Source organism: Merops nubicus, unplaced genomic scaffold (assembly GCF_000691845.1).
Source record: "Merops nubicus isolate BGI_N331 unplaced genomic scaffold, ASM69184v1 scaffold35776, whole genome shotgun sequence".
NCBI lineage: Eukaryota > Metazoa > Chordata > Aves > Coraciiformes > Meropidae > Merops > Merops nubicus.
In genome coordinates, this window is record NW_008617598.1 from 19,228 (window position 1) to 34,179 (window position 14,952).

Below are 14,952 nucleotides of genomic sequence, written 5' to 3' on the forward strand. Positions count from 1 at the left end.
GAGAACCAGCTGTATGCTTCAGAAGAGTTGCAGATTAAAGTTTATATATACTAAAATACACTTAAAAGAAAAATCTTCACATTTCCAATACAGCCTAAGAAAGCTGCCCATTTCTCCTCTGAGGAAGACAAAGGCACAGCCACATGTAAACTAGATCAGTGAAGGAACATCAGCTGCAGCAGTCCTGTAACCGTGACCAAGCAAAGCTTCAATATTCATGGTTTGTGAGGAAATGTGGAATTAGTACAACAGAGGCAGCAGCAGCTCATGGAGCTACTGTGCGAGTACAGGGTTGATGATGCACATCATGTAACACCCTAATTCCACGAATCCCAATGTGTACTTTTGCACAATAATAGGGTTCCGAAGTTTAATATTTCGGTGAAAAAATCATGTCTCCTGCCTCCAAAGAGCAGAACTGCAGCTTCTTGACGGCATGGGCAGACAGCAAACTGAGATGCCTTTTTCCACAAGTTCAACATGATTTCTGTTTTGTGAAAGCAGGGAAAGGAATGACTGCAGATTTATAACAATTTTTCTCTCCTCCAATAGTGTTAATTGCTCTACCAAGGCAAACCACAAAGACTCCCCTCCCCACTTCTTCCCACAAGGTAAGAGCCTCAGGATTGCCCACCAGCCAGCTGTAGCTTCTATCTTCCAAACTACTCCACCATAACTCCCTCTAGGTATAACCTAGGGACAACATTTAGCTGTTAAAGTATGCTGAAAATGTTTGTGTATTTGTGTATTTATTCTTTTTCTAGCATTGTCAAAGAACTTGAAGGTAGCCTTGCACTAAGAAAACAGAAAAGTCTGCTGCAAATTTTAAGGACAACTTAAAATGTAAACTAGGGTGGAAATGGGTTACAATAGATATTCTCATGTCAAAACATTTGATCACAGATGAAAACAAGAATACGCTTACCTCTCTAACAAAGCTCAGACAGCAAAACACATTTAATTTTCCATTTATTGGCACTTATTTGAAAAATAGCATAAATATTCCACAGAAAAGAGACAAGTTGACCGTCACGCAACTATTAAAGCCCTCTACTGATGTATCTCTTAAAGACTGGAAGAGACACCAGGAGGTTCGTTCTTAAGAAAGAAGCAGGATTTTTAGGCAAGTCTTGCCCTCACCACGGAGAGTGAAGGCACAGCAGCTCTTTGGCACATACCTGCAAGACGCAGCGGCGCCGTGCTCGGCCCGGCACAGAGGAGCGACACTCGTCCCCCTGCCGGGGCAGGCGGGCAGCCTGGGCAGCACAGCCCCGCGCTCCACGGCTGGCTGTCACCATGACTTAGGAGACATGAAACCAGAAGTAAACCACGTCATATCTTACTTGAACCCAGTCAAACTATTAAATACATTCTATTTTCTTCCTACAATAAGGACATATGGAAACTAGTCATTGGTCCTCAGGTCACCAAGTCTTTGCACTCCAAGTCCTCTATTTCTCATTTTGATGTCTGCTGTCAGTCAAGGCTTCATCCATGTGCATCTTCCCCAGCAGAGTTCAGAGCAGGCTTTTCTTCTACTTGAGGAAGTTTCCATACTATTCTCACTTTATCACACATGACAAAGATTTAGTGTTTAAAAGTAAAAGCTTTTACTTCAGATATTAACCTCCCTGGAGGGAAGGCTTCAAACCACACAGTACGGATGAATACACATGTACAAATGGGGACCCAGCTGAGAAAGCTCAACTGCAGGAGCTGACAGGAGTCAACAAGCAAAATGAGGTTGCCACTGGAAAACCTGAAACAGCTTTCTATGGTGAGGTTTGCAGATTTTTCTTGCTGTTCGGGGAATTTCAGAGCTGAGATCAAGATGCCTCAACACACTGATTTTTCCAACATAGTACAAGAATCCTAAAACATCTCAGATTACCAAATTCCAGGCTTCCAATCAGCATCTGAAGTTTTGAACAGCAGAAATAACTTGATGCCATTTGTTTGAGGAAGTGACATCAGGAGATTAAGCACAGATTAAACATTTTTGATTGCCTCAGCTTATAGAAAGGAATACATGATCCCTTACTGTATTTGTCCCACAAATCATATATAAGGATGAATACTGTTCGTTAAAATAATGCACTTCTGAAGTACTAAACACTAAAACCTCAGGATTTAATGTTTTGTTCCAAACATTATTACTATTTTTCCCTACTAAAAGACCTTTAATAGAGCATCTACGACTCTAATACATGATCTAAACGGGGAAGAAAATGCAAATAATACAAAACCCCAAAAGAATATTCCACACCTAATTTGGAATTAGTCACAACAGCAGTCATGATCATGAATAAAATCCAACATATAAATTTAAGTTGGTAATTCACCAACTTGTTCTTTAGATATTTATTAGAACACAGAATTGATTAACAGCCAATCATAACAGAAGACAAGAATCATTTCCCCCTTTCATACGAAAGGCAAAAAATATAAATATCTAACACTTGGGGAATAAAAACAAATTAGTAAGCTGCTTCATTGGCTTCAGACTGAGGAAAATATGAAAGTTATCTGCTACTACATAAGCACCACTTCATGCTAGTGAGGACACTGCCCAGGGGCTGTTGGAAAGCCACATCTTCCACAAGCAGAACGTACATACAGTGTTGGGAACTCGTGTCAGGACGACAACACCCACTGTAAAGCAACAGCTTGGGTACTGATGTTAGCATCAAATATGTTTGCAATTCAAATGCTTACTGTATTTTAGTAAATGTCATACAAACCACTAGAAATGTGAATTCCTCCTCAAGGAACTATTCTGGAAGTTTTCTAGAAATAATGCCATTTCTGGAAGTTCCTATGAGGAACAGAATCAGTTACACACAACAGAAAGTCTTATTGATAGCCAGCCTGCTTCTTGGTGTCCATTAGCAGACTTCTGCTTCTCAATTAATAGGTAACTTAGCCGTAAGATCTACTGGTAAAAAAGGAGATCTGGAGTCAGAAAGTGACACTGGAGAGTCTGTGCTGGTGCCGACTTCAGCTGGTGAGTCACAGGAAGAGCCTGCACTGCTTCTAGTGTCATCAAGAGCATGTGACGACAGACTGAAAAGAGAGTAACACCAAGACACAAGAACTGAAAAAGAGAGTAACATCAAGACACAAGAACTGAGGCATTCTTTCTGATAAGTTTTAAATAATAGCTTCCATTCATTATAAAGGCATTTTAAAAACAAATATATGTCTTTGAAGGAACAGTAAACTCCATAATTTGAAACAGATCTGCAGCTACACACCTTGCAGTCACTTCCAAACAGACAGATAACATTCTGTCTGTTTCCTCCTTCAGTTTGCCTCCAAATGGTGCACAGATTACAAACATCAGGTGGGAAGAGCAATTCATTGGAAGCTTTACCCCATCCCCTATAAAGTTCTGGGCTAACGTCTATCTAGAGACTTCTCTTGCCAGGAAAGCAGATGATTAACTGTCCATACTTCAGCTGTATCATTCACTACCTACTTCACAGGACACAGAATTATAACTGGAAAGCATTGCCCAGACAGGTGGTAGCTGTGCCATCCCTGCAAGCACTCAAGGTTGGGGCTCTGAGCAACCTGATCTAGTTGAAGATGTTCTTCCTCACTGCAGGAGGGGTTGAACTACACAAGCTTTAAAGGTCCCTTCCAACCCAAAGCCTATGACTCTAGGATAGCTATTTGTCATCAGTGATAGCATCAAAGTGTTTTTAAAATTACCGTCTCTTAAACCCAGATGCAGCAAGTGTCCCTGCACTGCTACGCCCACTCACAGAGGGTGTGCAAGGAAGGTATGCTTCCAAAGTATCTTTAAAACATCTGTTTCACCACTGCCAGTGCAACGGCTTCAAACCTCGTGCACAGCTACGTACATTAGCCGAGAGGCAAGAAGGACAGCAGTGCTGGGAACAGTCCTGGCTTGACAGTTGGGTGGGCACACCCTGGGTATTATTAACCTACTGACTAAAATACTAAATGCAAACCCCTTGCTATTTCAAGACTTTACAATATTTAAGATAGGACTTTTTATCTCCATGCAGCAAGGAGATGCAGACAAACAAGTTTTCTCTATGTGACTAAGCAGAAAGGAGCAAAAAAAAAAAAAAAAAAAAAAAAGGAAAAAAACCCCAAAACAATCTGTCTACAAGCATTAGCATTCACATTTGATTGCAACTTGAAACTAGACTCCAAAAATTGCTGGCCATGAGGTATCTTTTCCTAAATATGCTCAACTCCTATATAAGTGAAACATGTTAACAGTCAGTCCTAGAAACTCTAACACTGTAGTGGATATTATTGCCTGACTACTGTGATAATTACAGTGCTTCAAAATTAAGAGCTGTCTGTATTAAAATAAAATAAAACAAAACAACTTTAAGCATCATTGCTGCTAGATGGAAAAAGACTTGTAATTCTTCTGATGAGGTCAACACAATAAATAGCAGAGCATTTACCATCCCCCAAGGTCCGCCTGATGTGAAACTTCAGTGGTAAGCATGTTGGTAGATCCTTGGAATAATCTTTTGGGATGATCTTCTATCTCTGTTACACCTTTGGTAAGAGATAAGGAGTGGTAAAAAATTACTAGTCATTTACAGTAAAATTCACTTTAAATGTGCTTCTACAGAGCAAACAGAGTAGAGGTTCAAACTTGTTACAACAGAGTGATACCTATATGCAAAACAGAAGTTCAGTGCTGAAATTTTAAAGATTATCTATATCTTGGAAACATTTTAGTAAAATTTCATGAGTTATGAACTGAGGTTTGTGTATCAAATATTTATTCTTTAGTAGCAAAGAACAATCGTTTTGTTTCAGTCTATTCAGCTATCAGCTCACGGCTCCACCAAAGCCGATACTAAGAATGAGGAAAGCTTGTTTTCCTTTTGCAATCAATAAAAACAACACCTAGGTTATCACTAAACTCATATATTGACTTTGATTTCCAAATACTCTAGAAGAATGGAGGATAGATATATGCTTAAATAGGCTGTGGCAGAACTCAGATGAAAGCATTTTGAAAGCTGTCTCAGAGCCGGAATTGTTCTGTTAAAGGCAAAGCAAGAAGATATAAAACCAGAGGGAATAACCAGAATTTAAACTCAAAGAAAAATGTAGGAAGGCAAAGAAACTTTCCCCAATAAAGCTGTAAGGTCTTTGCATCAGCTTTTGGTTTTGAAGACTGATTTTAAATCTACAGCACCTGTGCACTCCAGTTAGCTATGGCTTTCAAAATTTTTATTTAAGTTAATACACCAATAGTTGTATTTCTTGTTTTGTTAAGCAGGTTACATTAGTTTCTTATCATATCTATGACTACAGCAATGGAGAGACACTAGAACTGAAAAACCATTAGTTTTATGGAATAGTAAAATTAAGTGACTTCTGCCCACTTCTAGAAGAGTTTCCTACATGAAAGCATCTGGAGGTTTTTCAGGTGAAGATGTGACTGGGCATATCTATTGTGTCACAGGTTCTGGAGCTGGCTGCTCATTTCTGCAGAGGCACAAATGCAAGAGGCTTGTGGGAAACCAAACAGCAAGGGCTTGTGGGAAGTCTTTATTATCCCTACAAACAGCTCATCATCATTGTTGGGTCATCTAATATCTTCTATTTCTAGTCACTCTTTGAAGTATCATCCAGTTGAACAGAATTATAAAGACAGCTATATGAATTATTATAAATTTAACAAGCTGGCCTATTTTACTAGCCAAAGGCAAACACTGTACCTTTTCTTTTCATGGACCCAAGAACACTTGGTCGAATGCAGTTAATTGGACTCTGGCTTCTCCTGCTAAAAGAAGATATAGGCTATACTGATATCATCATTAAAAAAGGAAGGCTGAAAACATGTAAAGAATCAAAAGACACACAGATAAACTACTAAGCAGAAAACAGTAGTCATTAAAACAGCTTATCCAGATTAAGTCTTTTTTTTTTTTTTTCCCCTTACTCCTCAAAGAAAGACCAGGAAGCACAGACTTTAACAGAAAAAGTTTAATCACATTATTTCACAGCTTGGGCAGTCTAAAAACTCACATCTAGTCCCTGGCTAGACCTCAGCTGACAGGCAGTACTTTGCTGAACTCTTGGGGCAACTAGGGCATTAATAAAATTTAATTGCATGCCCACATCACTCAAAACATCTAATGCATCTAAAAACAGAATTAGTAACAAACCCTGAATCTGTTTGGCTTTTTCCCCCTTCAGAAATAAATTCAATTACTTGAGATGTGATTAAGCAATATGGAGACTGCACTGAGAAGACAGGTGCCACAATGCAGCCCACTGTCCTGATCTTACAAAGTGAGGATTTAAATATTTTAGAGCATTGTAAAACCTAAAGTTTACATGAATATCTAAAGTTGTACGTGTGATCAGAAATTAACCATGGATATAACAAATCCTGGCATTTCAAAAGCCTACTGTGAATAAGCTATGCCAATACTCTGTTATTGATATGAACTGGTACTTACCTTGAAAATCGTCTCGTGGGACTTGGGCTAGGACTTGGAGGTAATCCACTGCTACTCACCAAACTTTGCAGAGATGGTGAGAAACATTGCTGAGATAAAACAGTTTGTGTTATTTAGGTATAAACAATCCCATATGGTAACAACTGATCTTTGTCACAGGTAAATAAGCAACCTGCTATCAAATTAAGCAACCAGTCAGTATGGCTGGGTATGCTGATATACCAGTTCTTACCACTGAGGAAAAAAAACCAAAACAAACAACATTGGGCAGATTCCATTTTCATGCAGAACACAGGCAAGTTGACAAGGATTTATTCCACCATAGTCTGATTAAACAGCTGGTGTTTTCTTTTTTGAGGTTTTAAGTTTGGGGTTTTTTTTATCTCTAGTTTCTTGTTTGCATCTGAAGTAGAAAGGAGCAGGTGGTTTAGTCTTTGGCTACTAACTCAGTTGAATTTAGTTAGCACTACTTGAGATAAAATCTTTACTACCACATTTTGCTCACCTTCCCTATTCCTCTGGTAGGTGAAGGAGCTGGAGAAACTGGGACAAAGTCTACTTGCTTTGGTGATGATGATTTTTCAAAATCATTGTCGCTCTGTAAATAGTACACATAATTAATCTTATGGGCAGATACCTTGGCATGAAAAGGACTGATTGGTGTGAAACTGAGTAACATTCCAAAGTTATCCTCCATCATAATAATTTTTTGGTAGCCATTTATGAGCTTACATTCGGCAACAAAAAAAATATTACTGAGTATCAGAATGTGGAAGAAAATTCAAACAGGCAGACATCCATGCATTTGCTTTTGACATACCAGCCCAAGGAACCCACAGGTATCCTCAAACAACTGATAATTCTGTGCCTTGTTAGTGTGAAAAATTGCTGATCAAAAGCAATGATCTACTAACACCTTAATTGCAGGTGAAACTATAAAAGAAAATGTTGACGTGAGAGAGTCTCTAGTGCCCTGATACTAATAATAAAAACACAAATTAAAGCATGAATGCATTACCAGACTCAAGCTCTCCTCCCATGAGTGACTCATCTGCATTGCTACTTGCACTTCTCTACAAAGAAGAAAAGAAATGTGTTGTCCCAGGCCCACAGAAGACTGCATTAAGTATTCCCCTTTGACTCAATGCTTACCGTTCACGTACTGTTTCTCTGTTCATCAGGTTCATTCCTTCTTCCTAAAAACATTAGCAGATGAAAAAATAAGACCCAAAAAAAGTTTTGCTACGGCAAATCAGAAAAGTTGGTTTCATTTCACTTTGATACATCAAAAATTTAAGTCAACTTGATTTAGGAACAAAGACCTTAAGCTCTCACTACGTGAGGAGTGGAGGGGAGAGGGGGGAAGGAGACGCAGCCAGTGGTACAATCACATCAGAAGTGCTGATGGGAGCTGGCTGTTTCTCCAGCAGCTTTTTTATTTTCCTTACTGTTGAAGAAGCAGTTGCAAAACTTATCAATAATACGAACCAAAAATTCTGCACATGCTAGAGCAACTTTATGAGTCTTGGATAATAATATTTCCCAAAGTGGCTTCTTACTTTATTCCACGGATAAGTAACTAACCTGACTCTTGTCAGCATTTCATTTGCTATACAGTGCACTGTATGCAATGAATTTGGAAATATTTTTTTTTCTAAAACATCCATAAAATGTTATTAAAATGGAACAAAGATACAAAATTAAAATAAAGATGAACACCAAGTTAAAGTACAAACTTGACTCATCTTCCTCTTAGATTTCATTCCTTAAAACTGACTGAACACTATCCAGTCTGGGGAGTGAATGAGCAGATTCCCTAATCCAGTTCAGGTCAAGAGTAAAAGCTCAGCTAAATATCTTCAGTCTTCAAATGTAGGAAGAATCTTACTAACCTAGTTCAACTGTGTGACTATTTGCTAAGATTGGAATGAGATGGGAAATAAATCACACAGGTTCCCATCTGTGCCAGTAAATATACAGGACATGGAATTTCAATTTGTGAATTTAATAATCAAGAGAAATTAAGAATCGTCATTCTTCAGTTTAATAAATGTATGGCACAATTATGAATACAGAAGTATTTAAAAAGGAAACTGAATTATCAAACTTCACTTCATGTAATATTGCAATGGAATTGAAGTAGTTCACACCCCTGCTCTCATCACATATACAGATTAATCCTAAGGGGTTTTATATTGATAAAAACAGCTCTACAACTGACCTGAACACTTGAGTCTCTTTAAATCAGTAAATTATTTATATAATGAAAGCAAGCAGTTATTTTCTTCAAGATTACTGTGAAGACACCTTAAATAACTGAGTTGGGAAGCAGAAGTGTCTTTTATCACTTCAGACATCATACCCTGAAAATGCTGAAGCACTGCATTTTTTCTTACTTTTCACCCTGTAAAACTCAACCCTATTCACTGAAAACTAACAAGCAAAACAAAAACAAACAAACAAACAAAAAAATACCCCAAGCATCTTCAAGCAAATTTTAACAACATTGTACTGTCAAAAAGTTTACATCTAAAATGGAGGAGCCACAAGAGCTCAAGCTTGTTGATTTTAAAGCTCGGGCCTCTAGGCTGCGGTCTCTTGTCTGGGAGCAGTGCTATTTAAGCCTGCTCAGATATTTGCCACCCCACCCCCCTTCCTAAGTGTTTGCTCTTGTGCCCTTCCCCCTCTGCTCATGCTGCGACAGCACAAGTACAGTGAGCTGGATAAGAAAATTATACAGATGAAAAATAGCCCAGCCAGAAGAGTCCAAACTATTTCCTAAGCAGAATGCTTCCTTATCCAGTTCATTTTCTGGCTGCACAAAAGTCTTGTGCCAACACAAGTTAAGGAACACTTTGTTATTGGCCCTGAATATTTACACTGGCACGACTGCCAAAAACTTGGTGAAACTTTACCCTAAGGGCTTACATTAAAGGTGTTTTTTAATAAAATGTCCATTTGAAGATTTCTCTTTCTGCTCAAATCTTCTTCTTGGTATAAAATGCCTTCTACTTTGAAATCTAAAACTCTGCAGACAAGACACAGCCTCTACTTTTGAAAACACCGTGAAATGATAGACTACAGCAGACTTTGTACTGCAGTTCCAAGGTAAAATCCACAGCCATTTGAAAGGCATTACACATTAACTGAAAATAAAACTCCAACCACCTATAAGAAAAAAAAAGTCAAAATGTCAAAAAAATTATAATCTGTGCTTACCTGTTTGATTTGATGTAGACGACTGCTAGGAATACGGATGGGAGAGGATGGCACAAACTGCAAAACAAGGCCACATGCAACTGAAACACTTAGAAACTACAGAGGGAAGGGAAAGGTGCAGGAATGAGGAATGTTAGTGACCCCCCTATAGTGCCATCCTAAACTAAACAAAAATTGCAAAAAAAAAATTACAACATCCTCAGTATATAAAAAGTACCTTAATGACTTGCAACAACACGATAATATGTACTTCTACATGATGCTGCTTTGTATGCTCACGGGTGCTAATTGGCATTGGCCTGCCTTTCACTGCAGTTTCAGGCACTAGAACTCACAGCCTTTTAACTAGCATGCTGCCACCCTTAATATATACAGATGTACAAACATTTTCATTTAAGTTATTAAGAATATTTTCATTTAAGTGATCAAGAAGGCTCCCCAATAGATCCCTTAAAAATGCAAAGCCAAACCAAGGTATTGTGCAAAAAGGTTTCTGGATTGCCTATAAAGGAGTACTTTGACAGATGAAATAAAAAAATAAATAACTATTAGAAGGCTAATGAAGAGTTAAATACCCTCCTTATGGTTTCTCAAAAGCTTCACCAATTTGGGTGAGATCAGAGGTGTCACTAAAAATGATCTCCTGTTAATTTTGTCAGTTTCACACCAAAATCTCACTACAACACTATGATCTAAAACTGCATACCCAAACCCAAGTAATTAAAAGTGATTATTTTCTCAAAATATAACTTTCTTTCATATATTTACTATCTCTCAAATTTTTGACCCTCAACTGACTTTTCATAGATTCATAGAATGGTTTGGGTTGGAAGGGGCCTTAAAGATCTTCTAGTTCCAACCATCCTGCCATGGGCAGGGACACCTTCCAGCAGACCAGGTTGCTCAAAACCCATCCAACCTGTCCTTGAACACTTCCAGTGAGGGAACATCCACAGCTTCTCTGGGCAACCAGTGCCTCACCACCCCTTTTGTCATAACCTATTCAGGGATCAAAAATTAAGAGCTAAAGCTTTGAAAAGAGATTTAACTTTTTCTCTGCATGCTGACAACCTCTCCAAAAAACAAGGTGTCTTTTTAAAATGGATGTGTTCAGCAAGTAAAGTTTGTATTATGAGTGTTTATATACATTATGCAGTGAGAGGTTTCATCCCCTCCACAAAACATTATTAGAGCTTTTCATTATGACCTTGGAGAACTAACAAACATTATGTTAACCATTTACTACATCATCTTCTAATCAGTGCCATGGAGAAGACAAAGATTTTGCTGTCTTATACAAAAGGTTACGGCACATTATCACAGACTATTAATGCATTATATATCCAGAATCCTCCCCCTAAGAAAAACAGACGTCAAGACATCACATCCTTCTTCTCACTAAAGGTATTGGCCTCTCAGACTCACAAGGATGGCTGATGTTTATGCCAGAATTTAGTCAGCATAATACAGACTACTAACATCTAACATCTATAATGTCTATTTCTTAGGTTCAGTTTAGGTCAGCTTTACTTCCTTACCGGGCTCCCCAAAATCCTGTGCACCTAATAAAAATTCCTCCAAGCTGTACCAGCCAGTGTGGACCTTGAGTTGACCTTGATTCTCACACAGAGAAAAGGATTTGAACAATAGGGCATCCCTGCCTATTCAGCCTGTCATTCCACAGTAGAAACGCATTTATTCCACTCATTATATTCTAATTTTATGACTGTGATCCACATAATTTAAGGTTTGACATTAATAGAATGTATAGGAAACCAGTTGCTTGCAGTATAAAATGAAAATTACAAAAAAGACAGTTAAGTGTTGCTCTGCAGGACCTAGCGTGCTGAACCCATTAACTCCAAGGATCCCACTTCTCATTTCACATAAGTCACCACCCTTGCTCTATTAATGCTTAAAAGTCACTTTTTCCCTGTTCGTAGTCCTTCGATTTAATTCTTGTGAAAAGAAGCATTGGTGACTTTTAAAGGGTACTTGCTAAAGTGGACTGAACTCGTTTGTTAAAACTGGCTTAATTAAAAAATATCACAACCTATTTGACTGTGACCTGCAGGAGGAACAGCTCCCCTCCTTGCCCCCTCCAGAATGTTAGATAATCTTTTCCACCGAAGGTAAAGTTTCAGAGGGGCCAGTCTGGCAGGCAGCACAGCCACAGCCAGCAGCCACCTGCCCTGGTGCCTCTGCCCTTCCATTGCCACCCCTCCAGTGCCCCCTGTCTTCTGCCAGCACCAGCATGGAACAAGGAACTTAGTGAGCTTAAAAAAAAATTAAAGTAAAACATCAACTTTTGCTGAAATAGTACCTACACATCTAACCACAACCTAGAATGCTTTGCTTAAGCAACAAGCAAACCCCCCAGCCACACATACAAACCAAAAAACCACCAAAACAGTTATTCACTAGAGGCCACCAATATCTTCTGAAAAGAAGTAAACAGTGGGTACTGAGTCTAGCTGACCCTTCCTTGGCAATTACATCTCGTGTCAGAACAGTGCAGATTAAGCACCAGCCAAAATGGCATAGCTGCCCCTCTAGCTGTCATTATAAAAGACTTGGAGTCTGATTCTTGGAGAAGCTACTCAAAAAAGATTTTAGAATTCAGCTGAGCAACCGGGACAACCACAACAGCCCTGAAGATGGAGCTAGACAAGAGCTCCACCAGTTGACCTTCAGTTATCAGAGCACTTTAGCAACTCCCTTTGTTCCCATGACAGTGAACACAGATCAGACAAATACTAATCAATTTTTTTTCCCCACAAAGTTTAATGAAACACAAAATTCTAGCTGTACTTCTACTACTAACTTAACAAGTTCTAGTCACTTACCGAATCTTTTCAGCCCTTTATTAGAATTACACTGCAATAAATCTTGGATTAGTTTTCCTAAATACAAAAACAAGCGGGTTTTGAAGTACACTTTTTAATCTAATTATTGTAAAATTTAATTTACCAAAGTACATGTCATCTAACTCCTTAGAACATCTCTAACACCATAAAACTACACTTCTTTGCTATAGTGAGAACACCAGGTGAGGTTGCTTAGGGTCCTTAACTCTGAAAAGTCAATTATTTTCACAAAATAGTTTATCTGTGGATGATCCTGGTTTAAGACCATAGAAGGATGACAACCTCGAAGCTCCTTTCCAACTCCATCCTTCCTGCCATCTTCAACAGAACCATAAACCAGCCCATAACTCAAAGATGTTTCAGTGTGGACAAGGCACTGATAGAGCAGTTAATGGAGCACCTGACTTTTAGCATAAATAAAATTTCAACTGTATTTTGTAAGCACCTGGTCAACCAGGACTGAAGAAAGTTAACCTTCAAAATGCTTTTTAATAGCCTTAAAGTGAGGTAAAGGTTAAGAACATCACCCCACAAAGATGAGAATACTATTTCAGTCCAGAAGAGTGCAGTATCTATTAGGGGCAGCCAGAAGAGCCAGACCATGACTGAACTAGCTCCTGCTTTCCAGCCAGCTCCAGGCAATGCACTCCAAATTAGCATCTTTTTTGCCCAACAACTGAGGATGTTCAAGAAATAACCACAATAAACTGATCTTTCACCTTTGTTTATTTCTCCTTTTGGCTGACCACAAACAAATTCACTCTAAGCTGCCTACCTAAAATATATAAATGAAGAAAGAGACTGTTGTTTAAAGAAATCTTGACCATCATACATTCTGTCAGGTTTTATATCCCAGCAGGAAAAAGGCTTTTCCACCCCTCTTCCTAGACTTTTACATAAGTATCCAGGTTCTGTCACAGATGCAAACCTTTGCTGTTTGTCCAAATTTTAAAACAGAATTGTAGCTAGGGGCATCAGTCAAGAGAACAGCAGAGTAGTATTCTTCAGCTGTTAACGCAGGGCTAACAAATTATTTCTAAAGGATCTTCAGAAGGCAGCTAAGGCCTCCTGAAAATTGAAACTACTCCCACCCCAACATCGCTTAATTTTCCCAAAACATTAATAACGAACTCAGTGCAGCTGATGTTATCCTACGTCTACCTGTTTCTCAAGCTTGTCATAGGGGAAATGTTACATTTCTGGTTACACATGAATGTTCAACCCAAAATTCCTTTTGGTTAGAGGAAATTACTACCCCATGCACCCTAACCCTTCAAGGGTTAGCTAACCAGGCTGCCTATGTCACCCTGTGCATATATTCAGTCCAAATGACACCCTTCTACCCCCATTTGTATGATCCTTAAACACAAGATATGCAATATTTTCCCTGGGTTGAAGCACCATGGGTTTAGATTAATATTTTTAAAATTCTGATTTTGGAAGCTGTAATAACAGAAATCTGAAAAAAGTTGAAACTGGGAATGAGCATGTCTAAGAGATATGGAATCATTCATTCTGGAAGTCTCAAGATTCATGTTTTAACAGTCTGTTCTGTGTTCTTATATCAGTTGTTGATTACAACAGTCTATTCTGTGGTTGTTATATAAAGACAACTTCAGATCAGAGCATCACTGCCTTTTTTTTTTACTATTAGAAATTAACACATCAATTACTGAACAATCCATCGTTAGTTTTCCTTGCAAACTGCCTTTCTTATGCTACCTTAGAACATGTTTGCATTTCATAAAGTTATGATCACAATGAAATGTAAGTATTCTCCAAGGCCAAATGGTCTATAAACAACACTTCACTGTAGCTGTAGCGTATTAACCTCAGAGCCTAGAGCCCCATTTCTGAACGTGGTGCTAGTTTCAGACTGCAATCTCCCTGTCTCTCTACTCTCTGTGGCTGTTCTGACAGGCTCTTACCAGGCTGTGACGGTTCATCACTGTGGTGCTGTTCCTGCGGGTGCGCAGCACGCTGGCCTGGAACACCTGCGAGTTATCGCTGCGAAAAGAGACACTTGTCAAGGCAGGCGCCATTTCCTTCCTCCCGAAAAGCACCTCTAACATCAGCTCAGCTTCAAATGCTATGACAGCTGTCATTCCAAGACAAAGCACTCGAGAGACAAGTATATAAGAACTCATTTACCTTGTTGGCAGAGTGTGGAAGCCAAATTGCTATTTCCCCAAGTCCCAGCTACTTCAATTAATGATTTTAATTAATCCTACTGAGTCTTCAGAATAACGGAAGAATTGTTAGGACTGATGACTTCTGTGGGGATTTGTTATGCCTCGAATGGCTGCAGCTTGCCTATTGCTTTGAACGTCATTCAGCAGAACACATTTATGACTAGTAACTGAAAGCAGCTCCAATGCCATAGATAAAATAGAATT

General features: G+C 38.8%; 1 protein-coding gene across 1 annotated transcript; it reads right to left on the bottom strand.

Annotated features, from left to right (window-relative positions):
• Positions 1-2,677: 2,677 nt before the first annotated feature.
• On the bottom strand, positions 2,678-14,562 carry LOC103775735 (protein FAM122A). The gene is made up of 9 exons (XM_008943209.1): positions 14,485-14,562; positions 9,690-9,746; positions 7,623-7,666; positions 7,489-7,543; positions 6,976-7,068; positions 6,471-6,559; positions 5,724-5,788; positions 4,449-4,545; positions 2,678-3,063 (listed from the first exon to the last, which is right to left on the bottom strand). Exons 1-9 carry the CDS (start codon positions 14,500-14,502, stop codon positions 2,904-2,906), a joined length of 678 nt encoding a protein of 225 aa, XP_008941457.1. The 5' UTR covers positions 14,503-14,562; the 3' UTR covers positions 2,678-2,903.
• Between the last annotated feature and the right edge of the window lie 390 nt (positions 14,563-14,952).

Coding starts and splice junctions, on each gene's coding strand:
- LOC103775735 (XM_008943209.1), bottom strand. Junction 6,560..6,975: donor CTACCAGAGGAATAGGGAAG/GTGAGCAAAATG, acceptor GTTTTATCTCAG/CAATGTTTCTCACCATCTCT. Junction 3,064..4,448: donor CAGGCGGACCTTGGGGGATG/GTAAATGCTCTG, acceptor CTCTCTTTTCAG/TCTGTCGTCACATGCTCTTG.